The 25,711-nt window shown below is 42.5% G+C and overlaps 1 protein-coding gene and 1 long non-coding RNA gene across 2 annotated transcripts in view; one reads left to right on the top strand and one right to left on the bottom strand.

Annotated features, from left to right (window-relative positions):
- Positions 1 to 607: 607 nt before the first annotated feature.
- Positions 608 to 8,894, bottom strand: LOC141985978 (uncharacterized). Its single transcript, XR_012639085.1, has 3 exons — positions 8,639 to 8,894; positions 1,410 to 1,813; positions 608 to 1,263 (listed from the first exon to the last, which is right to left on the bottom strand). It is a non-coding gene; the product is annotated as an uncharacterized LOC141985978 (long non-coding RNA).
- Positions 8,555 to 25,711, top strand: part of OTOP1 (otopetrin 1) — a 35,433-nt gene continuing 18,276 nt past the window's right edge. The window contains exons 1-3 of the mRNA XM_074950146.1: positions 8,555 to 8,978; positions 16,215 to 16,351; positions 22,752 to 22,810. Coding sequence (XP_074806247.1) covers positions 8,555 to 8,978; positions 16,215 to 16,351; positions 22,752 to 22,810 — 620 coding nt within the window. The remainder of the gene's footprint in view (positions 8,979 to 16,214; positions 16,352 to 22,751; positions 22,811 to 25,711) is intronic.

Here is a 25,711-nt window from a genome sequence, read left to right as displayed (position 1 = left end):
CAGGAGTGGTTCTACCAAATCCAGGGGTTATATTTAAACTGTTCAATAGCATCTGTAAACTCCTGAGGTTTTATTTCATTTCATATTAATCAGAACACACCATCCTCACCCACCCACCTCCCTTACTGTGGGTGGACACCCATCAGATTTAGTTACTGATCATTAATACAATTAACCCTGAGGGAAACAAGGGTGGGTATTCTCAGTCACCCTGGCTATTCAGTGGGGGTGTGATTAAAACCATACGGTTCAACAGGGTGGGTCAGCTCTATTGTACTCAAACGCATGTCTCAACCATCCCTGTATTTTTTTTAAATTGCAAACACATTTTTAGGGCCCCCCCCAAGATTCTACAACATACATTTCAGCTTTTTGCTGTAAATGGGTCTCTTTTACACAAAGACGCAAGAGCTAGGTTCTCACAAACAATTTTTTTTAATTTAAAAGACGTACAGCTCCTTGAAAACAAACCAAGATGCTCCGTTAAAACTTTTAGCTCACTTAAGGGCCACAGAGACCTAACAGAAACACAGATAGTCACAAAGCCCTTTTCAATAGATTTTTTTTTATTTACAGCTACCAAGTTTTATATTGCATGTTTGTCCCCTCACCATTCTCTAACTTAATCCTTTTAGATTTCTTACAAATAGTCTTTTTCTTAAGCAGGGTTCTGTAACTTTTTGTGTGGACCAGACAATCAATATAACGCTGTAAGCAGGCATCTTCCAGTTTGGTCATTTTCTTTAAAACATGGTCAGGGTCTCCACTGAATTGCACAGCATTTATCAAGGTCACCCCATGTGCTAAATATTCTTGAGTTAAGCACAGACATTGCATAGCATAAACTATGGCAATAAGAGTGTTTAATAAGCTTTCCATACACAGCTCAGCACACAGGCCCCAGAGCTTGCAGTTTATATCCATTAAAGTCCAAGTCACACAGTCATGGTGCTGCTGGCCTGGCGCGTCTATGACACAGCCCTCACAGTCTTCTGAAAGCTTTTCCCTAAGACAGTGATTAAGGACAGCATAAACAGCAACGCGTACAATAGTCTGCATGACTTTTTTACACTCTTGACATGGCACTGGCTCAGTCAGTTTCATGCCAAGCCTCCTCCTAAACTCCTCATAGTCATCATCCTTGGAGTTCTCTTCAACAACTTATATCAGCGTTGAACAAAAACAAGGCAGGCCCGGTTCATCTTCGCTGCTTGATGCAATGCTGTTCAGGGCCTCTGGGTCCTCAAGCAAGGCATCGTTGAGCTGTCGAGAGATTTTCAGAAAAGAAACAAGTGTAAGTTCCCTCTGCTTGTTTTTAGATTTACACAACCTTGGTTCCTAACCCCATTACACATATACACACACGCACACACAAATCCTCTAATGTTACTTCTAAATCATTCATTTACCTGAGCGACATCTTTTCCGTTCACCTTGTCTGCTGGTGACTCCCCCAAGTTGCGTTTGCCTTCCTCTTCCAGGCGGGTTGACGGCAAGAGGCCACCACGCTCATCAGGGTGTCTCACGAGCAGTTGGATTTTGGGTTTGGGTTCTGGCATATCCATCAAGGGCTGGGCCAAAGGGCTCCCCTCAGCCGCTCCCTACTCCTCCTTGAAACTGTCGCTGATGTAGCGCTTTCTCGGGCAATGGTCGAAGGCTATCAGGGCTAAAACAAAGTCTGAAGTTCTCAAGGGGGTGGTGAAGGAGTCCATGTTTCCTCTCAGCCTTTCCACGATTTCTAAAACACGCATTCTTGGTAAGAGACGGCTTCTTCTGCCCGGCACTGGGACTTATGTGGTGATGGTGCTGTGCTCTGATTGGTAGAGGGTGGAGGGAGGAGTTGTTAGAGAGGTCATACTACCCACTTCCGGACAGGTCACCTAGCCCCGAAACTCCCCCCCAATTAGTCAAATCTCCTACCAGGATGGTCCTACGGGGGTGAAACCCATTCTGATCGGTAGAGGGCAGTGGTAGGAGTTCTTAGAGGGGTCACATGAGACACCTTGCTTCCAGTCATGTGTCCGGCTTCACCCTGGAAATAATACCCCCAGGGCAGGACTTCCAGCGACAGGTGGGCAGGGCTTAAGGGGTCAAGGGGCGGGGCTGACATTTGATTGATGGTAGGGCCCTTATACTACTTGCCCAAATCAGTAACTAAGCATTTAAAAAGTCAGGCACCAAGCCTGAAGATTTGACTTGCTATTCCTTAGCTGCAAAAAAATTTCTCCAAGGATGAGTTAACAAGGAAGCAATGTATTTGATTCTGTGAAGGCTATATTTTGGCACCTAATATATATATATATAAATTCTTGATAAAATGTAAGAGTGTTGCAGAATGCAGCAGTAATTTTGATAAAACTAAAAAAATCTGATATCCACTGTGACGTTCCCTTCTGGTGTTATCTGGACCGGTGATCTGCTAGGCCACTCCAATTCTTGGCTCTGGGAGCCAGCCTTACCCTGCTCTGCTGTGAGAACCCCCACTCCTTGGCTGTGCACAGCCTCTGGCATGTCAGCTGCTCACAGCTACTTGCAAGCAAATGACACGAGCCAATATCTCCGTTCCCAGAAACAACCCTAGGAACCTCTGTCTTGCAGTGTCCAGTTATGCTCGCTGGGTGTGGCAAGCTTAGATAAATTCATTAATTTAACAAAGAGATTGATATGTACCAGGCTTGTTATTCCAAGGGGAGCCTCTGATACACTTCAAACCAAACTGCTTCAGGTAGAATAAACAAACAGATTTATTAACTATAAATGTAGATGTCATTGTGGGAGTCTTCTACAGACCAACAGACCAGGGGGATGAGGTGTACGAGGCTTTTTTCAGGCAACTAACAGAAGTTACTAGATCACAGGCCCTGGTTCTCATGGGGGACTTCAATCACCCCGATATCTTCAGGGAGAGCATGACAGCAGTGCACAGACAATCCAGGAAGTTTTTGGAAAGTATAGGGGACAATTTCCTGGTGCAAGTGCTGGAGGAACCAACTAGGGGGCAGAGCTGCTCTTGACCTGATGCTCACAAACAGGGAAGAATTAGTAAGGGAAGCAAAAGTGGATGGGAACCTGGGAGGCAGTAACCATGAGATGGTGGAGTTCAGGATCCTGACACAAGGAAGAGATGAGAGCAGCAGAATACGGACCCTGGACTTCAGAAGAGCAGACTTTGACTCCCTCAGGGAACTGATGGGCAGGAACCCCTGGGAGAATAACATGAGGGGGAAAGGAGTCCAGGAGAGCTGGCAGTATTTTAAAGAATCCTTATTGAGGATGCAGGAACAAACCATCCCGATGCGTAGAAAGAATAGTAAATATGGCAGGCGACCAGCTTGGCTTAACAGTGAAATCCTTGCTGATCTTAAACACAAAAAAGAAGCTTACAAGAAGTGGAAGATTGGACAAATGACCAGGGAGGAGTATAATAATATTGCTCAGGCATGCAGGAGTGAAATCAGGAAGGCCAAATCACAGTTGGTGTTGCAGCTAGCAAGAGATGTTAAGAGTAACAAGAAGGGTTTCTTCAGGTATGTTAGCAACAAGAAGTAGGTCTAGGAAAGTGTGGGCCCCTTACTGCATGGAGGAGGCAACCTAGTGACAGACGATGTGGAAAAAGCTAATGTACTCAATGCTTTTTTTGCCTCTGTCTTCATGAACAAGGTCAGCTCCCAGGCTACTGCATTGGGCAGCACAGTATGGGGAGGAGGTGACCAGCCTTCTGTGGAGAAAGAAGTGGTTCAGGACTATTTAGAAAACCTGGATGAGCACAAGTCCATGGGGCCAGATGCGCTGCATCCGAGGGTTCTGAAGGAATTGGCGGATGTGATTGCAGAGCCATTGGCCATTATCTTTGAAAACTCATGGCGATCGGGGGAGGTCCCGGACGACTGGAAAAAGGCTAATGTAGTGCCCATCTTTAAAAAGGGGAAGAAGGAGGATCCGGGGAACTACAGGCTGGTCAGCCTCACCTCAGTCCTTGGAAAAATCGTGGAGCAGGTCCTCCAGCAATCAATTCTGAAGCACTTAGAGGAGAGGAAAGTGATCAGGAACAGTCAGCATGGATTCACCAAGAGCAGGTCATGCCTGACGAACCTAATTGCCTTCTATGACGAGATACTTGGCTCTGTGGATGAGGGGAAAGCGGTGGACGTCTTATTCCTTGACTTTAGCAAAGCTTTTGACACGGTCTCCCACAGTATTCTTGCCAGCAAGTTAAAGAAGTATGGGCTGGATGAATGGATTATAAGGTGGATAGAAAGCTTGCTAGATCATCCGGCTCAACAGGTAGTGATCAATGGCTCCATGTCTAGTTGGCAGCTGGTATCAAGCAGAGTACCCCAAGAGTCGGTCATGAGGTCGGTTTTGTTCTATATCTTCATTAATAATCTGGAGGATGGCGTGGATTGCACCCTCAGCAAATTTGCAGATGACACCAAACTAGGAGGAGTGGTAGATATGCTGGAGGGTAAGGATAGCATGCAGAGGAATCTAGACAAATTAGAGGATTGGGCCAAAAGAAATCTGATGAGGTTCAAGAAGGACAAGTGCAGAGTCCTGCACTTAGGGCGGAAGAATCCCATGCACTGCTACAGACTAGGGGCCGAGTGGCTAGGCAGCAGTTCTGCAGAAAAGGACCTAGGGGTTACAGTGGACAAGAAGCTGGATATGAGTCAACAATGTGCCCTTGTTGCCAAGATGGCTAACTGCATTTTGGGCTGTATAAGCAGGAGCATTGCCAGCAGATGAAGGGATGTGATTGTTTCCCTCTATTAGGCATTGGTGAGGCCTCATCTGGAGTACTGTGTCCAGTTTTGGGCCCCACACTACAAGAAAGATGTGGAAAAATTGGAAAGAGTCCAGTGGAGGGCAACAAATTAGGGGGCTGGAGCATGTGGTTTATGAGGAGAGGCTGAGGGAACTGGGATTATTTAGTCTGCAGAAGAGAAGAATGAGGGGGGATTTGATAGCTGCTTTCAATTACCTGAAAGGGGTTCCAAAGAGGATGGATCTAGACTGTTCTCAGTGGTAATAGATGACAGAACAAGGAGTTCTATAGTTGCAGTGGGGGCGGTTTAGGTTGGATATTAGGAAAAACTTTTTCATTCGGAGGGTGGTGAAGCACTGGAATGTGTTACCTGGGGAGATCGTAGAATCTCTTTTCTTAGAGGTTTTTAAGGTCAGGCTTGATAGAGCCCTGGCTGGGATGATTTAGTTGGGTATTGGACCTGCTTTGAGCAGGGGGTTGGACTAGATGACCTCCTGAGGTCCCGTCCAACCCTGATATTCTATGATTTTAAGTGATTATAAGTCAAAGTATAACAAGTCAGATTTGGTCAAATGAAATAAAAGCAATATGCATTCTAAGCTGATCTTAACACTTTCAGTGTCCTTAAAAACTTAGATGCTTCTCACCACAGACTGGCTGGTTACTTTTCAGTCAGGCTCTCCCCTTTGATCAGAGCTTCAGTTGCTTGGTGGTGGTGGTGGTGTCTGTAGATGTAAGAGGAAGAGAAAGAGCATGGCAAAATGTCTCTCCCTTTTATCATGTCCTTTCTTTCCTCTTGGCTTTGCTCCCCTCCCCTTTTAGAGTCAGGTGAACATTACCTCATCACAGTCTCAAACTGACCAAAGGAAGGGGGTGACTTGCTCAAGGGTCTAACAGATTCTTTTGTTGCTGCCTAAGCCAGTGTCCATAGTTCCTGTGAGGCTGGGCTGGGTTTGTCCCAACCATGCCCTGATGAGGTGTGAACTGCCTCTCTGTTCTTGGAGAGTTTTGTTCATGGGCTTGCTTTAAGCCATGAGGATACATTTTCAGCCTCATAACTATATACATGAAATTATAACCTATAACGTTACTGTAACAATTACTATAACATCACTATAACAGCCATGCTTAATGCATTATGAGCCTTCCAAAGACACCCAACATGACAAACTTGGCATTGGATACCACACAATCATTTTATAAAGATGAACATGGGGGTGTAGGGTGTTCCCCTGAGGTACAGAGCATCACATCCACGTTCTGGCTCTGGCTGTTAAGGTGGTGGATTTGGAGGATTTTACTGCATGTGATTCAATGAGACATTTATAGGCTCGCTCATGCAAATTGTGTCCCTATATCTTTCATGCTAAGCAAATAAAACATGTGTGTTTGTATGTCACAAAGAGTGTGGGTGAGTTACAGTTTGCTGCTGGGGGGTGGTGGTAGGAGTAGGTATAGAGTGATGAAAGTGTGACATTATTTTTTTAGAATAACCCCCCTGTCTTTTCCAGTCTACCCTTACTGGAAAAAACTGCATCATTTTTCTGTTTTTTTAAATGGAAATTATTTAGCAAGGATGGGCAATTTCAGCCCAAATAGAGGGTGTTTTTAAATCTATCTTTTATTTAATTTATTTATTTATTTATTTACTTATTTATTTATGTCTTGTATAAGCAAAAATAGGAGGTTATAACTAAACCTGTTTTGAAACCCTGAGTTTGGCATTCTTACCAAGCAAACATTATAATACCACATATGTAACCATTTCACTGAAGGATCTCAGAGTACTTTACAAATGTTAATTAGTCAAGCATCACAACACTCCTGTTATTAAGGTACAGAGGGTTCAGTGACCAGTTCTGCAGGATGCTGAGTGCCCTTGGTTGTCCTGTCTTTAACGGAAACTGAGGGAGTCTCAGCACTTCCCAGCTGCTCAGCACATTATAGGATCAGGCTATACAGTATGTGACTTGCCTATGTCACACGGCAATGCCTAGAAGTCGTGACTCTTAGCTCCTTGCTATGCGTACTAGATTGCACTTCCTTGGGTAACAGAGATGCTGCTTGAAAAGAAAAGTGTTTTATAGCCAGATGAAGTAATACCTGCCAAAATAAGATGAGAGGGAATGAAAGTCCCAGATCATGGTAATTACCACATTTCCACCTGAGTGAGATGGAATTGAATTACCTGTTATTAATTCCCCCCTCCGGATCCCAGACTCCATATGCCTTTCAGGAATCTGTCTAGGAAACACTGACATTCTATCTCTCTCTCTTGATACCACGTGGCTTAGCTCTTTGTCATTATTTGTGGATCCCTTCCACAAAGCTCCCCTGGGAAAGATAAATTAGCTAATGGATTTTTCTGCGCTGATTATTCTCTCTTTCCCTTTTCCCTTTCCTCAAAGCACATCACACCTCTCCACTTCATGTCAGGCGCCCCTACTCTAGGCACCCACAAACCACCCACCTCAGTCCCACACCTCCGCTACAGACTCCCCACCCAAACACCGAGAAACAATCCACTCTCGCCCGCTTTCAGCACTGACAAACCACCCCTTCTTCAGGCCCCTACACGGGGGAACCCCTTCACCTCTCTTACCCATCCCCTCCACAGTTAAGGCGACCAACACTCCCACTCCTACCAGCACGCTCCATACACCGTACTCCTACAGCCCCACCGCACAGCCCGGGCCCCTACACTCTGACAACCCGCCCTCACTCGAATCCCTGCACCTCTCCATTACACACCCCGACAAGGAAACCGCTCCAGCTCCGCTTGCGTCCTTCGCCCCTCCCGTCCCACCGCTACAGCTACACTACCCAGCTCCCCACCGCCAAACACCCTGCCCCTCTCTTGCAGCCCCGACACACAGCTCGGCCCCCCACCCTAACAGGCGCGCCGCACTCCCCGACCCCCCGCTTCAGCGGCCCGACGTGCAGCCTTCTCCAGCTGCCTTGCGGGCACTCCGAAATCACCCCCCTCCGTGTGCATCGCTCGACGTCCGTCACCCGTCTCACCCCTGCTGAGGTGCGGCACACAGACCCGCCATACCCACCTCCTCCCACACACTCCTCCAACAGGCGCCCCCCACCCACTGCCCCCTCCCCGCTCTCGCACCGGATACCTAGACACCCCACCACCCCCGCGAACACCCCCTCCCCTCCGCTCGCGGCGCTCGCACCCGGGGCAGGGACAGAAGGAGGGAACGGGGCCCAGGGGCTGGCTGACGCTCGTGAGCTGCCCAGGGGTCACTACCCCCAGGGCGGGCGGCGGCTGACATCCAATCCCCTCCCGCGCCAACCCGGGGGCAGTGCCAGCGGGACCTGCCCCAGCCGCGCCGGCCGGCCGGCTCTATAAAACCCCGGCTCGGGTTCCCTGCGCTGCGAAGGCGAGGGAGCGAGAACCAGGCGAGCGAGGCGCGTTGCTGCTGAGCCCGCAGCCCCTGCCAACCCGCGGGGAAGGAGGGAGGAACTTTGAGGCCACTGAGCCCTGCCCAGCCCGGCAGGGAGCAGGGAGGTGACCCGGGCAGGAGAAGGGACAGGCAGAGGTAGGAAGGGAAGGAGGCAGCAGGCTGGCAGTGGAGCTGAGCGGTCTCTGTGAGCGCTAACAGGGGCGGCGAAGTGACCCTGCTCGCTGCCCCCCTCCGCCTCCTCACTGTTACACAGCGAGTAGGGGGGTCCCTGCTGCGGGGCCTTGTCTGTCACCCCCCGTTTCTTCCCCACCCGAGCCCCACTGAGGACCTCGGCCACCCCAGCAGGTCTCAGGGCGCTTGGCGGGTGGCCGCGATGGTGGAGGATAATGCAGACACCACCTCCAGCTCTGCGGGGAAGAAGAGCCGCGAGGGGTGCCTGGACCAGCCGCAGCCTTACCCAAGCAGCCGGCAGCCGGAGGAGTGGGAGATGGAGAAGTCGGGGCAGGGGCCCCCAGGGCAGCCAGGAGGCAGCCGCTTGGTGGGAAGCAGCTGCCCGCAGAAAAACGCTGAGATCCTGAGCAGCCAGTACGGCATCAACTTGTTCCTAGCCGGGCTGCTGCTCATGTTCGCCTGGGCTGTGCATGCCGTGGGCATCAGCAAGCAGGAGCTGCTCTCCTATCTCATCACCATCATGCTCATCCAGCTGCTCTGGATGCTGTGGTACATCTTCAGGAGCTACACACAGAGGAGGCTGATCCAAGAGAAAGACACCCACGCAGGAGCCCGCTGGTTAAAGTGTAAGTCGCGAGTCCCACTTCCATTTACTGGCAGAGCCAAGTCTGCGCTTTGGTTTCCCCTGCGAGGATAGCAAAAAAAAAACCCCGCAACCTCCCAGGGGGCTCAGCGCGTTTTAGGGTCAAATCAATGGTCTGTGTACTTGCCCTACCCTTGGCTGTATAGTAGTAAAGGTTCCTATACTCAAGCAGAATGGAAATTTCTAGTGGATTCATTCCATGCAACCTGCAACTTGTCAGTCAGATTACTATGAAAAGAGAAATTTCACTCCCAGGGGGTTCCTCTGAAATCCCTTAATTTCTACCTTTCCTACCAGAGTCAGACATATGCTTGACACCAGTATATTTGAAGCTCTTTTTTATTTTGTTATTCTTCTGTTCTTCATAATGATAATTTTCTTATTTTCTGTACAAAAACAATAAAAACCAACCAAACAAAAATTAAAATCAACCACATAGTTATATCTAGATATAAAAATAGATGTAGATATAGATTATATGGATATCAATCACAGAGATGAACATACTACAGATTGAACCCCGCCCCATGCACATTCCCTACTTACTTAAAACCTAGATAACCAGGAGGGTGGGCACATTTAAAATAGGATAGTTAGGTTAGATCAGGCAATTATGTAGGTGTGAGTCTATTTGTCTAGAGGAATTTGGGACTTGGGAAGTGAACTCTTTTCAAGCAATGCAATATTATTTATTTTATCGCAGAATGCATCACAGGTGTCAAAGCCTATCTATACAAACAAGCTATTATTATTACCCGTATTACCTGTAGGAAAGGGATAGATAAGAGAGTTAATATCATAATGCTACTATATAAATCCATGGTACATCCACACCTTGAATACTGCATGCAGTTCTGGTTGCCCTATTTAAAAAAAGATGTATTAGAATTGAAAGAAGTACAGAGAAGGGCAACAAAAACGTTTAGGGGTATGGAAAACCTTCCTTATGAGGAGAGATTAAAAAGACTGGTACTGTTCAGCTTGAAAAAAGAGAAAACTAAGAGGAGGTTATGTCAGAGGTCTATAAAATCATGAATGGTTTGGAGAAAGTGAATAAGGAAGTGTTGTTGATCCCTTCACATAACACAAGAAGGAGGGGTCATCTAATTAAAATTAATAGACAGCAGGTTTAAAACAAACATGAGGAAGTACTTCATGGGGCACACAGTCAACATGTGAAACTCATTGCCAGGGGATGTTATGAAGGCCAAAACTATATTGTGGTCCAAAAATAATTAGATAAGTTCATGAAGGATAGGTCATCAGTGGCTATTAGCCAAGACGGTCAGGGATGCAGCTCCATGCTCTGGGTGTACCTCAGCCTCTGACTGCCAGAAGCTGGGGATAGATCACTCAATAATTGCCATTCTTTGTCCATTCCAACTGAAGCATTTGGCACCAGCCATTGCTGGAAGATAGGATACTGGGTTAGATGGATCATTGGTCTGACCCAGCATTCTTATGTTCTTAAGGCGCCATAAGTATTTATGGTGCTTTTCAGAGAGACAAGAAGACAAGGACCCTTCCCCAAGGAGCTTGCAGTTTAGGATATGAACTATGCGTACCATACTGGTAGCACCTGTAGGCAAAAAAGGGAATTTCTGGAAAGCTTTGCAAGGATTTTGCAGAAGCAATTATTTGCGCAGTCATGTGCATATGGGATGTAGGCCCGCAATGGTTTTATTGAATGTTGTATTGAATAGTATGACAAAATCACATTAACTGAAAATAATGTTGTGTTTCAGGATTGCAGGAAAAAAGCAAGGTCCTCTGCAGTAACCATTGAGCTGTAGTTTGGAATTCCAGCTGGCAAGGCTGTTTTTATCGACAGTCTTTTTTTCTGCCTGTAGTGCTGTAAATGGTAGACTGGAAACACCGACGAGTTAAATGCAATACAGAGGCTGAATAAACCACTGGGGCCAGAGAAATTTTCAAATCAATATCTCATGGCTTAGATGCAAATAGAGAAAATTCTTTGTGCAGCAGCTAGTGACTATCACTTAGATGAAAAACACTAGGAAGTCTAAAATGTGATAATTCTAAACAATAAGTAGTTGCTAATAAACTTCATTCTTTCTCAGCCCTACTGTTGTGCCTTCTTTAGTCTCTTACTGCCAGTATTAACAGTACTTGAAATTTGTATTTTATTAAAACCCAAAGTTATACATACTTTTTCTGCATAGTCACTTTGCTAAAAATTTATACTATTAACATGGCATCACATGAATAGTCACTGATTATTATTTACTATTTCCCATAATAATATGCCATTCTTAGTCAAATCCTGGTAGTTAAACAGTTTTACTTTATGAGGATAGATGGATCAAATTCTTCTTGGGGTGTCATTTGATTTATGCCAAGGTTGAATTTGGCTTTATTTTGGGCCGAGTTCTGCTACCTTTATTCACATTAAGTAGCACTTTACTCCTTGAGTAGTTCCATCAATTGAGGAGTAAGATACTACTCAACTTGAGTAAGGGTGGCAAAATCTGGCCCTTTATCTTTGTGGCCCATTTTTTCACTTGCCATGGAGGATATAATGAATCATAGAATCTTAGAAATGAGATATGCAAAAGAACTATTAGGTCATCTTATCCATATCCCCTGCCAATGCAGGATTGCTCTTTACAGTACATTCTTTAATGCTTTGTCAAGTGATGACTCTTCCAAAATTTCCATTGGATGACTATTTCACAGTCTAATAAATTTCACAGTTAGAAAATTTTTCCTGATATTCAGACCACATTTTCCTATGCTAAATTATTGCTTGGACAATTCTAGACAATTTCTTTAACCAATGTTAGAAGAAAACATACCTGGATTTATTAAAAAAGGTCTAATCCTGCAGTACTTACTCTGGCAACACTCACATTACCTTCCTTTTCCAGAGTTAGAACTACAGTACTAATCTCTTAAAAAGTATCAATAATGTTGTGATAAAAATGATTAGCTAGTAGAACTGTTTAAAAGTTTGAAAAAAAAGAAATGTTTTGTCATTGATTCTTTGACTCCAAGACCAGAAGGGACCACTGTGACCATCTAGTCTGATCTCCTGTATAACACAGGCCATAGAACTTCCCTAAAATAATTCCTAGAGCATATCTTTTAGAAAAATATCCAACCTTGATCTTAAAACTGTCAGTGATGGAGAATCCATCAGAACCCTGGGTAAATTGTTCTACTGGTTAATCACTCTGACCATTAATTAGTCTGACCATTTTCATGATTATTTTCACAATTATTTTCACAAGTTTTCCTCATTTTTTTGGCCAGCTCTATTAGCTAGTTTTTTAGAATGTGCCTCTTTGTTCTCATTGCATAAAGAAAATATACATGAATTAACTGGTAAGACTAGAAAAAAGACTAGTTAGACTAGAAAATGTTAATATTTATCTAGATTACTTAGTTGGATTTAATTGTCCAGCATTTTGATACCCAATAAATGACCTATTTTATGCATTTTCTTTAGTCAGTGAATACCATGGTGAAAAACTGTAATTATTGTATCACTTATGGCTTGCATTTTACCAGCATAAATGTTGGAAGAGAATTACTGAACAAAAACATCTTTTTATATAGTTATGTATCTTTTTATATCCATTTCTAACTAGAGCCTTTTGTGACTAGATATTGGCAGTTTGAACCTTAGAGCATTGTTCTTTCCCAATTTGTATGGTATACAAAGCACATCTCCTGAAGTCTTAATGTAGGCAATGTTTCTATTGACTTCAGTTGCTGTTTTGCTTCCGTTAGGATTATATGAGCATGCCCCAAGTAATCATTTCCTCAAAGCTTATCAAGAAAGATGCATAAATGAAGTCCTTTGCCTGACTTACTCCAGTATGGCATTTTCCTGTCTTGATCCCATGGTTAAAAAAGAGCCATAGGCACTACACAAGAAAACAATGAAGATCAGTCAAATGAGGTGGACATCTTATAAAAAAAAAGGGAGAAACAAACAAATTGTTCCCATGAGCAAGTTTATCCTATTTCTCCAACAGCACAAGTTATACATAAATTATGGCCAGCCTAGTTAACGTGGACTATGACCCTTAGCCTTAAATTTGAATGTTGGGCATTTTGTATATGTTGTTGGTGTATTGGCCTGAGACATTAGCTGTACTACTTGTTGTTTGAACCAGCCCAAACAAAACATTTGTATTTATATGAGTCACAGGAGACCTACCCGGCTTCCTTGAAGTCAATGGGCACAACTCTGGTTGACTTCAGTGGGAGCAAGTTTGAACCCATAGCATATTTAAAGAGAACCAAAGGAAGCATGTGTGCAGAAATACTCATTATGACATAACTCATGATTACGCTGTGTGGGGGGAAAGTAAGTGTTTCTCTACTGACCATTTAGAATAATTGTCTAAAACACTTGAAATCTAGAACCCTCATTAAAGGAAATCCATGACCATGTGTAATACAAAGTTACACAGAAGGGAGTTACAGTAAATATACAATAGCTGATTCATGCAAAAACAAATATGTGCATAGTGGAGGGGTCTGATCAGGAATCTAAGATATGATTATTTTTGCTTTTGTGTGTTTAAACCTGATTTTCTTTCTTTCTTTCTTTCTTTCTTTCTTCACCTTAGTAATGCCTTAAACTCAGTTGAACTCTTCTCATAAGTAATGAAAAAGAGCTTGCAGAATCAGACCCTAGGACTGTGCATCCTTTTCACCAACCACATTGCTTCACCATTTCACACCATTTTAAATTATAAATATATAATTATAAATGATAAAATATTATATAAATCTATATTATAAATATATTTACTATATATAGTACTTAACTAAAGTGAGAGAAAATGGTGTATACATATATTTATAATATATAAATATTATATATTAGGGTTTGAGCCTAAACCACTGAACTCAATGGGAGTTTTCCCACTGGAATCAGGATTAAGGTCTTAAATCATTTCCAGTCACACATCAAGTCAGTCTATGTATAAGAATTTATTAAACAAGAACCACAAGTTTTTCTCCAATGTGATATAAACTGTTGCAGCAGAAGGATCTTGTTTCCTGTTGATGAGATAATTATATTCAAAAAGAAATAAATCCTCAAGGCATGTTGAAACCATTAGAAAAAAAATCCAAATAGACTGATTTTTAAAATTGCATTTTTTTGGTAGTAGTTTCCTGGTATTTTTAGAAATTAATCCTGCAAGTTATTTTAATGGAATTAACAATGCTAATTCCCTTTAGAACAATATTAATTCCTTGTAGAAGGAAACCTAAACGACTAACTGCTAAAGCAGTCTAGAATCTACCACCTTACAGTACAATTTACTTGTGTACATAATGAAAAATTATACAATACGTGTAGTTAAACCTAGGGCCCAATGCTTCAAACACTTCCATATGTGAGTAACGTCACTCACATAATAACTAGTTCAACTGAACTCAGTGGGAATACTCGCTTGAGTAAAATTACGCACACACACAGGTGTTTGCAGAGTGGGCCCTTAGTTTTTGAACTATAAAAGTGAAAAGTTGAGGCCAAATTCTCTGCTGGTGTAAGGTATAACCCTAGGGATTTTGGTCTTTGGTTTCTTTATATAGCAAGTATTTGTAAAATGTTAAAACTAAAAATATTAATGGAAATGAAATTCTTCACATTGCATTCTGTTCCCAAATCTGTATTTGTATATTGACAAAGAGCTAACGAATTGAATAAACTGTGTTATTTTAGAAATGGCTGTAGCAAAGTGACTAATGTATTTTTTTCTCCACTGCACCTGATTTGGAGCTTCTTGTATGCAGTGGTGTTGTAGCTGTGTCAGTCCCAGGGTATTAGAGAGACAAGGTGGTAAGGTAATACCTTTTATTGGACCAACTTCTGGTCCAATAGAAGGTACTACCTAACCCATGTTGGAGCTTCTTGTTCATTTGTAATGAACAGGTGAGTACAGTGTAAATAGGAATAATTCCCAAACAGCAACAATTACACTATATTTTTAAAATTTTCATTCAAATAAATAGCTCATCTTTAGTAGGGTATTTAACATGTTATTATAAAAATGAAGGGTCTCCTTCGTTGACTTGTTAACTTTAATTTTAGGGAACAAAATATATATTGCCCCAAAACAATAATTCCAGTGGAACATCTCACGTTAATAAGGTGAGCAGGATTTGGACCTTTAAGTATAATATAAATACTTAATAAAGTCAACTCTTGTGATATCATTTACCATCTTTATATCACAATTCTCTTTGAGCAATAAGAAATAGGGACAAAGACACAGTGATCTAAGTTCTGAGGGTCCTTAGCCAGTTTTTACCTGGGCTTTATTCAGCTAAAGTTAAGTTAAAGTCAATGGGAGTTTGTCTGAGTAAGGACTTAGGAAAAAAACTGAATAAAGGTCTCAGAGTCTGGCTCAGTAATTTTATCTCCTGTTGTGTCTTGTTACTTAATTATGCTGGTACAATAAGGTTCAATAGCAACATAGCTGTATCTTATCATATAGCTTTCCACAATGAGTTCCCATTTAGATCTTTGAAGTGAAAGACATTGGAGTTATACTAAAAAAACCAGTAAAGGAAACATTTAAAAAAACCCTTTAAAAACATTATATAAAAATTTAGACAAACTATTTATTTATTTATGTTAAAGTAATGGATCTCAGGATGAAGTCTGAAATCTGAGTGCATTTGTAAAAAGAAAAGCATACAGTTTTTGGTCTCTGACTTATAGTGGTTCAGTATAACCTTCTGAACAATTGAGATGGCATACCAAGTGATTGTATTACTACCCAGTGTAGGACTCTTGGGTCAGGAGACTGTAACATTATTGTTCAGCTCTGTGAATGGTATAGTTTGCTGTGTAGCTATATAGTGCATTAATTCATTTGACTGTATAACTGGCTCTGTGCTACAGTTACTTGAGGCTCTGATCCAGCAAAGTTCTGAGCAGCTTCTACAAGATGCTGAATGCCCTCAACTCCCTGGGAATTGTAAGATTGGTCCCTACATACTGCATGAGCTATTCATGTATTGTGGTTATGTTTAAGTCATAGATTGTGAAGGAGCTTTCATGAATTACAGAGCTTTATTGCATGGAGTAAACTGATCTTATGACCATTTACTTATTTTACTGATTAGTAGGGATAGCCTTTTCAAAACATGAATTTTCATTTATTAGTACAGATTCTCTGAAGACAGGTTAACTGTATATTAACATTTTCTAATATTTGTTTTGTCTTAGGTGGGATTACATTATTTGCAGTGATTACTTTAATTCTGGACTCTTTTAAAATTGGATACTTTATTGGATTTTCAAACTGTTTATCAGCAACAGAAGGCATTTTTCCTGTCACACATGCAGTGCATACGCTTTTACAGGTAAAAGCAACCAGTTTTAGCTTGTTATTATGTCTGTTTTTCTCACCAAACATAACTTTTGTCTATTCCTCTTGCTCTGTTTTTGCTAAATTAGTTTATAAAAACATTAGGAGATAAGTAGTTAAGGGCTAAACTTTTTGTGTGTGCATACCCCTTTCTGCATGCAAACTGGGATTTGAGCATGCAGACCAGGCAGTTGAGCAAGAAGTTACACAATTTGTATCCAAAAATGCCTGTTTGTATCTGAAAATGAACTAGCTCCTCACATATAGAGATGTATGTATAAATGTTTCACACAGATAAGAAGGTCTCCTAAAAATTTGGTTCCACATTTGGAACGACATACCTTTTTGTAGTTCAAGTTAGGCACATAGTTGTCATAATTTTTTTTATATGAAATGAGACAAATGCATTTCACTAAAAGAAAAGGAGTACTTGGGGCACCTTAGAGACTAACCAATTTATTTGAGCATAAGCTTTCGCGAGCTACAGCTCACTTCATCACTGCATCTGATGAAGTGAGTTGTAGCTCACGAAAGCTTATGCTCAAATAAATTGGTTAGTCTCTAAGGTGCCACAAGTACTCCTTTTCTTTTTGCGAATACAGACTAACACGGCTGCTACTCTGAAACATGCATTTCACTGTTGCTTCTGCACAGGAACTTGCCATACTGGTTCAGTCCATCGATCCATCTAGTCTGGTATCCTGCGGCTGACAGTAATGAATATCTGATTCTTCAAAGGAAGGCAAAACTCCTACATAATGTACTTATGTAGTTGTGCAATGCTGGTTCATTTGGGGAAATTCCTTCCTAAAACAAGTAAATGATGGTTTTCACCCTGAAGCATGTTATTTGATTACGCACATTACGGTGTGGATAGCAGCAAACGTAGCCAATGAGGACTGTACAGTTATCCAGTCGTATTCTAAGTCCAGCCATTTGTCTCCATGTCATCATGTGGCAATGAATTCCACATTTGATTACATGTTGCATAAAGAAGGGTTTCCTTTTCTAGTATTTTAAACTTACAGACAACTCCCTTGTTATTATGTAATAGGTCAAAAGGGAGAGACTGTTGAGATTTCACAATAGCCTCCATAATGTTGAATACCTGAATCAAGATCCTCTTACAATTTCTCCATCCTGGATGGTGAGCCAGATTATGCACATGCATGAGGGCCGAGCGCAGTGTGTGGTTGGGGGAGGCCCAACTAGCTTCCATTCCCTTGCACAACCAGCTCTGAAGCAGAATTCCAATTCCGATTCCATGTGCAATGCAGAGCTGTACTGAGGAAGGGAAAAATAAAAAACACAGATAACTGATGCTAGTCAGGTCACTTAATGCACCTCCAGAAGGTGCATAGATAACATGGCAATGGACCACAGTATAAGAACTGTGCCAGAAAATTTGGATTTCATTCAAAACTTTCATAAAGTTTGGAAGCCTTTTGATCCAGTGTTTTAGTTTAGTCCCTTTTTAAATTTGGCAAATGTTTCACTGAACAGATGGGCAAATGTGGCAGGAATGTGGGTCTTCTGGTTAGGTGGCTGGAGATCAGAATTCTCAGTTTTGCCAATGAAATGTTGTGTAGACTTAGGCCCACATGTTCAAAAGTGTCCACTAATTTTGAGTTCCTTAAATCAGAGGTGCTGATCATGCATAATTCTAGCTGAAGTTAATGGGGGCTACAGAAAATCAGGCCCTGGATATCAAGTTTGGCACCAAAAATTGAGGTGCCCAGAATGAATGGACATTTGTGAAAATTTAAGCCTTAATTTACTGTTAATTATAAAACCACCTAATGTGTTTTCGACTTCTCAGAACTCCATTTCGCTGGGACCATTAGCAGACAGAGCAGACATGCAATGTTGTTTTTAAAGATTCTGTGGAGAAGAGTGAACCATTTTTAGGTAAGGGAAGGGCATTAGATCTAATATACTTGGACTTCAGTAAAGCATTTAACTTGATACCACATGGGAAATTATTAGTGAAATTAGAGAAGATGAGAATCAGTACAAGGTGGTGAATGATAAGGTAAATAAAAGTGCAAAAACAATGGGTTGTGCTGAAAGGTGAATTATTGGACTAGAGGGAGGTTATAGTGGAGTTCCTCAAGGATAAGTCTCGGGACCAATCTAATTCAATAATTTTATTAGTGGTTTTGGCACAAAAAGTCGGCGTCTGCTAGTGAAATTTGCAGATGATATAAAGTTTTGAGGCATCGTCAATACACAGGAGGATTGGAATATTATACAGGAAGATCTGGATGACTGACAACCGGAGTAATACAAATGGGATGAAATTCAAAGTACTAAGTGCAAAGCCATGCACTTAGGGTCTAATGCATTTTTTTGCCATAAGCTAGGGGCTCATCAGTTGGAAGAAACAGAGGAAGATAAAGATCTGGTTGTGTTGGTCTATCACAAGATGACTATGAATCATCAACATGATGTGACTGCAAAAAAGATGTAATCCTAGGATGTATCAGGTGATGCATTTCCAGTAGAAACAGAAGTATTAATGTGGTTGTGCAAGGCACTGGTAAGATCTCCTTTGGAATACCGTGTACAGTTCTGCTCACCCATATTCAAGAAAGATGAATAAAACTGGAACAGGTGTAGAAAAGCATTACTATGAATTGCCCTGCTCTGTTCACTCTCTCTGAAGCATCTGGTTATGGCCCCTGTTGGAAGACAAAATACTGCTCTAGATGGACAATTGGTTTGACTCAGTATGGCCATTTTTCTGTTCGTATGATGATCAGGGGAATGGAGGACCTATCTTATGAGAGGAGACTAGAAAAGGTTGGCATTTTTAGCCTTGTAAAAAGAAGGCAGAGAGGGGATATGATTGCTTTCTATAAATACATCGGTGGGTAAACACCAGGGAGGGTGAAGAGCTATTTAAGCTAAAGGACAATATTGGTACAAGAACAAATGGGTATGTACTGGCTATGAACAAATTCAGGCTGGAAATTAGAAGAAGGTTTCTACCCAGCAGAGGAATGAGGTTCTGGACCAGCCTTCCAGTAGGAATTGTGGGGGCAAACAATTTAATTAGATTTAAGAGAGGGCTAGACAAATTTATGAGTGTGATTGTATGATGGGGTTACTTGTGATGGTAGGGGCAAGCCCTGAGGCTCACTTCCAGTCTGATGTTCCTAAAATCTCATGCTTCAGGGTTTCAGCAAGCCATCTGCAGGAATCAGGAAGGGATTCTCCTCTTCCCACTCCAAGCCCCTCAATTATGCTGGGTTGTTTTGTTTTTATTTGCTTTTTATCTCCTTGCTTGCCACAGCTGGAGATGGGACGTTGGATGCAATGGGCCAGAGCTGTGAGGTGACACTGAGAGCTCTCTCGCTCAGATCCTTGTCTGGCTGGCACCAGCTCAGGGAGCTCACATGGTCAGGGTCCCAAATATCACATGATCACCAGCCATTTGTGGGAGCAGGAAGGAATTTTCTTCCAGGTCAGATTGGCAGTGGCCTGGAGGTATTTTGCCTTCCTCTGCAGCATGGATGCTGGTCACTTGCCAAGATTCTCTGGGTATATCTCACTTAATCATTTCCCTGCCATTGCAGGGGCCTTGGGCACTGGTGCACCTCAGTCTCTCCTGTTCTCTGCCTGTGGCAAATAATAGTCCTCCTGGGCTTGTAATACTGTGGTCTAATTTTGGTTATTGGGTTTAGGGCGTGAGTGTTGGTTGCCTGTGATATGCAGATGGTCAGACTAGATGATCTGGTGTTCCCTTCTGGTCTTAAACTCTGTGATTCTGTGCCTGACCTCTTTTCAAGCACTTCCTCTATTGTCAAACTTCAGTATTCTGGGAACCTAACTGAGATTGATGTCTCCAGATTCCATGCCAGCGTCCCTGTGGAATCTGGTGTATCCTTCTATTATCACCTTGCATTCCTCATTCATTCCACTAGACTGCATCAATAGGGAACTAAATCCTGAAGTCTCACTCCATTATCCTTCCACAACCTCAGTATCATCTGATTCTTCTTTCTTCCCCCCCATTCCCACCTCTCAGACCCAGTCTCCATTGATGTGCTCTGCCTCTTTAATATCCCCCAAAACTGACCTTTCTGTGCTCTCTTGGCTGCTACAACTTTTGTACCTGCTGTAGTTGTCTCTCAGATTGATTACTACCAACCTTCTCTCCTGCTTTCTGTATGTCACTTCTCCTCCCTGCGGGCTATTCACAGCACCCCTCCACCTTGAATCCCTTCATTGACCTGTCTCTTACCTCATCATTCTCAACATTCTCAGCCTCACCAGGCCCTACATAAATCTCACTGCTGGCTACATCTCTGATCTCACTTCTTACTTTCACTTCCTACATTCCTCTCATTCTCCTCTTCTTCCTGCTCCTTTCCATTTCCTTCTTTTGGCTTCGTGCCTTTGCTCATGCAGCCACTTCATTCATGGAGCAGTCTCCCATTTCTTGTCCACTGGGAGCCCTCACTGTGATCTCCTTCATAGCACTCCTAAAATCTCTCATCTTCCCGGAATTCTTCCTACCTTGGTCCACTCACCAATGATCTCTCATCTGAAATGTTATCTCGTAACTTGTCTCATGTGTATTATTGTTGTCTATTTTAGACTTTAGACTTGGGACAGGGGATTCATCTCCCTTGATCAGGCTGTAAAGCCCAATGTAAATGTACTGGCCCATACCTTTTAAATTAATAATACTGGTTGCTAATTGACAGGTGCTGCAAGATAAAAGCACTTTATTAATTGGAAACTTTGTTGGCAGCCTCAGCCAAGAAACACACTGTTATATGGGTTGGGAACCAGTTCGAACCTCTTACCCATCAAAATGCTCCTCTCAGAGAAGGATAGATGCTCATGGCAGCACTACTACTGTTGCAGTTGCAATACCTGTCTTGTGGACAGAGTAGGGATCGGCAACCTTTCAGAAGTGGTGTGCCGAGTCTTCATTTATTCACTCTAATTTAAGGTTTCGCGTGCCAGTAATACATTTTAGCGTTTTTAGAAGGTATCTTTATAATATATAACTAAACTATTGTTGTATGTAAAGTAAATAAGGTTTTTAAAATGTTTAAGAAGCTTCATTTAAAATTAAATTAAAATGCAGCTCTTATCAGTTTAGTGTGATCCTTGCCCTTGCTTTTCTTTGCTGAGTTTTCCAATGTCTGGCACGTATTTGGATACTTTAAGCTCCACACAGGCTTCTGAGTGATCAGTTGTTAACCAGCTCCGAGAGAGACAGAGGACAGATTTCATGTGTGAAAATACCATTCACACACGTATGTGGATCCAAACGCTGAAAGCATTGCAAACGCAGTTTTCTTCAAACAGTTAAATTTCACTGGCAGGGACATCCAGCAGGTCAGAATAGAGGCCCCATGATCTCTCTTGGTAGCTTCAAGTGCACTCCGCAGATCTCCAAACTTTGATGCCCACAATTCTGAGCTTTTTAACTGAATGAGCTGCATTTTGAAATCTTCAACACTTGCCCACTGAAATACAGACAAATCCAAGTCACTTTTGTTGAACTTTTCAGGTTTAATTAGAAAAGAAAGCATTGGGCCAAATCGCTGGAAGTCTTGAAATCTGTCAGAAAATTCTGATTCCAGTTCTTGCATATACATTCTAATCTCAATGTCAAATGCAGTGCGCTGTTCCACGTGGCGTGATAGTGATGTAAGCAGCAAATCAGGACTTAAAAATATCCAAGTACAGTGGCGCTGGAACAATTTTTAAGGTGGGGGTGCTGAGCTGTGCCCCCTCTTGCCCCTGTCTGTACCAGGCCAGCAGCAGAGCCCTCTGAACCGGTGGCTAGGACCCGGGGCCGGGAGCGGGCCGAGCAGGGCCAGCGGACAGAACCCCAACTGGCAGGGGCCCGGCGGCCAGTACCCCAGGTCAGCAGCAGAGCCCCAGGGACCAGTGGGCAGGACCCGGGCAGTGTGAGTGCCACTGAAAATCAGCTCGCATGCCGCCTTTGGCGGTTGCCTACCCCTAGGACAGCGGACTTTATATTTCTGTGCTGTCAGTTTGGTACTTTCCTTCACATTTTTCACCACTACTTGAAAAATAAAAGTCTTTCCAGATACAGAAACTCAAAGTATGGGATATATTTTGGATGAGACATATTTAATGAAGTTTCTACTGCAATCTATTCCACTGTCTTGTGTGCATGAGAGATGTTAGATTTCTGAGTGGCAGGCAGTTCTGGGTGAATGGCACAGGGGACCAAGGGTCATTTCAGATCAGTTGAGCCAGAGGGCAATGGATCTGCCCCAATTTACACCAGCAGAGAATCTGGCCATCAGCGTTTTCCTGTATATCCACCTTCATTGTTAATACTCACAAATATAGTGATATTTACCCAAATGAACTGATTGTATTTTATCTGTATTTCCATTTAGGTGTATTTTCTTTGGTGTCATGCCAAGGATATTATCCAGTCTTTCAAAACACTTGAAAGGTAAAATGAATATGATTTAGCTCTAGAACATTACTTCTAGTTTGTATGTATATTGTTTTAACATGTACTGTATTATCATATAAAAGTGCAGATAGTGAAAACTTTTGGAGTCTGATTCTCCTTTTACTTATGTTCGTGTAAATCAGGTGCAATTCCATTTACTGGAGTAAGTGAGAGGGTGAATCATTATTTTTTAATTTATATTTTCAATTTAGACAGCATTTATACTTCTTTAACAAAAATAGTCAAAGAATATGCTTATTTTCCCACTAATTGAATCATGTAACATGATTGCTACAGCAAAGTAACTTTTCATCTTTGGAGTTACACATACCTTTCTCAGAGTAAGGAAATATCACCTATATGTTTCATGTTTAATTTATTTAGCTGTCTGAAGGGTATTGGCATCAGTCACTGTATGCAGTAGCTTGCATTCAGTGACACACGTTTGACAACATCTTAAATTGTTATGGGGGAATGCCTTCTTTGGACCAGATATGAATGTGCAAATATACTGTGGGACAAATTCTGCTCTGAGGTATGCCCATATAGCTCCCATTGAAGTCAGAGGGATTTGTGTACACATCTGATGGCAGACCTTGGCATCTACAGTGTGATTTACATATCCCATTAATCGGAAACACTAAATAAACTCAGATGATCTTGATATAGAGGACTATATTCACTAGCCCGGAATTTGGAAGACCTGGATTCAATTCTCTGTTCTACCATAGACTTCCTGAGTGACTTTGGGCTAGTCATATAGTCTCTCTCTAACTTAGTTCCTCATCTGTACAATGGAATTAATAGCACTTCCCTACCTCACAGGGCTGTTATGAGGATAAATGTATTAGAGATTGTGAGGTGCTCAGATACTACACTAATGGAGACCAGATAAGTGTCTAAGGGAGATAGTATAAAGTCATAGATTACAAAGACTATACCCGTATCTTTATTCACAAAATACATATAGAATAGACAGCAGCAATTAAACCTTTCCTACCCAGCTCCCTAAAAGTTGGGCCAATTTCCAAGAATAATGACTCCCTGTATTGACTTCGCTTGGAGTTATGGGAGCTCAGCACCACTGTAAATTAGGCTCAGTGTGTCTGACTTCTGGCTTGGAAGGAACATCACCAATAGTGCTGGCAGCAGTCTCCTCTCTGCTTGCAGAAGTGTGAACTGTGCTACAGCCAGAGGATGGAGATCATCATCTGATTTCACATTGCAGGCAAACTGAACCAATGATCATGAGACAAATGTTTTTATACCCCATCCCCAAGTTCCTGAGCTGTCCAGTTACCTTACAATTACCTTAAAAAATCCATTCTTCTTTTAGGGTCCAATCCTAAAAAGCTGCTATTAACTTTAGCGGGAGTTTTGCCTGCATAAGGCTTATGTGCACTCAGAAAATATTGCAGCTGCCCAGTCAGGTAGGAAGGAAGGATCAAACCCTTAGTGTCAATTCCTGCTTTTCCCACCCCATCCTTTTTGGCTTTCTTCTTCTTTAAGGATCCAGCGGGGCCTCTCATGTGGGAATACAGAGCAGCATCCTCTATATCTTAGTGATAGCTCTTTTTATTTTTAATTAAATAGATGGAAATGTCAAACTATGTAGTAACTATGAAAATACTTCTTAAAACTATGGTTGCACAGGTGGGCAGCATTCCAGCAGAGACAAAATTAAACCATGATTGAAAAAGTAATAAAAAATATAGGCAACAGCACTGAGAAAGGGGAAGAAATCAGCAAAAAGACTTACAGTGGCCAGGGATAAAATTTTCAAAAGTGCCTAAGTGACTTAGAAACCTAAGTCCTATGGACTTTCAGTAGGATTTAAGCTCCTAACTCACATAGGTACATTTGAAAATTTTACCCGAGATCTTCATGTGGCATCATTGACTTCAGTGGACCCTCCAGTCCTAAATGTCAGATCTCTAGCAAGAATAAAAAAGAATGTCCATTCTACTGTCATCATGCGTGGTATTGTACAATCATGAAGCACCACAGATGTAAGCCAGCAAGTTTAACTGGTGATGCCTGACAAAGGTGGATGGAAAGCTGTCTAGATTGTCGGGCTCAGCGAGTAGTGATCAATGGCTCGATGTCTAGTTGGCAGCCGGTATCAAGGGGTCAGTCCTGGGGCCAGTTTTGTTCAACATCTTTATTAATGATCTGGACGATGGGATAGATTGCACCCTCAGCAAGTTCGTGGATGACACTAAGCTGGGGGGAGAGGTAGATACTGAAGGGTAGGGATAGGGTCCAGAGTGACCTAGACAAATGAGAGGATTGGGCCAAAAGAAATCTGATGAGATTCAACAAGGACAAGTGCAGAGTCTTGCACTTAGGATGGAAGAATCCCATGCACCGCTACAGGCTGGGGACTGACTGGCTAAGCAACGGTTCTGCAGAAAAGGACCTGGGGATTGCAGTGGTCGAGAAGCTGGATATGAGTCAGCAGTGTGCCCGTGTTGCCAAGAAGGTTAACGGCATATTGGGCTGCATTAGTAGGAGCATTGCCAGCGGAGTGAGGGAAGTGATTATCCCCCTCTCTTCGACACTGGTAAGGCCACATCTGGAGTATCGTGTCCAGTTTTGGGCCCCCCACTACAGAAAGATGTGGACAAATTGGAGAGTACAGCGGAGGGCAACGAAAATGATCAAGGGGCTGGGGCACATGACTTATGTGGAGAGGCTGAGGGAACTGGGCTTGTTTAGTCTGCAGAAGAATGAGGGGGGATTTGATAGCAGTGTTCAACTACCTGAAGGGGGGTTCCAAAGAGGATGGAGCTCGGCTGTTCTCAGTGGTGGCAGATGACAGAACAAGGAGTAATGGTCTCAAGTTGCAGTTGGGGAGGTCTAGGTTGGATATTAGGAAACACTGTTTCACTAGAAGGA

Source organism: Natator depressus, chromosome 4, assembly GCF_965152275.1.
Source record: "Natator depressus isolate rNatDep1 chromosome 4, rNatDep2.hap1, whole genome shotgun sequence".
Taxonomy (NCBI): Eukaryota; Metazoa; Chordata; order Testudines; family Cheloniidae; genus Natator; species Natator depressus.
The sequence above is the reverse complement of the archived record's forward strand: the minus strand, read 5'-3'. Positions and strand labels throughout refer to the sequence as shown.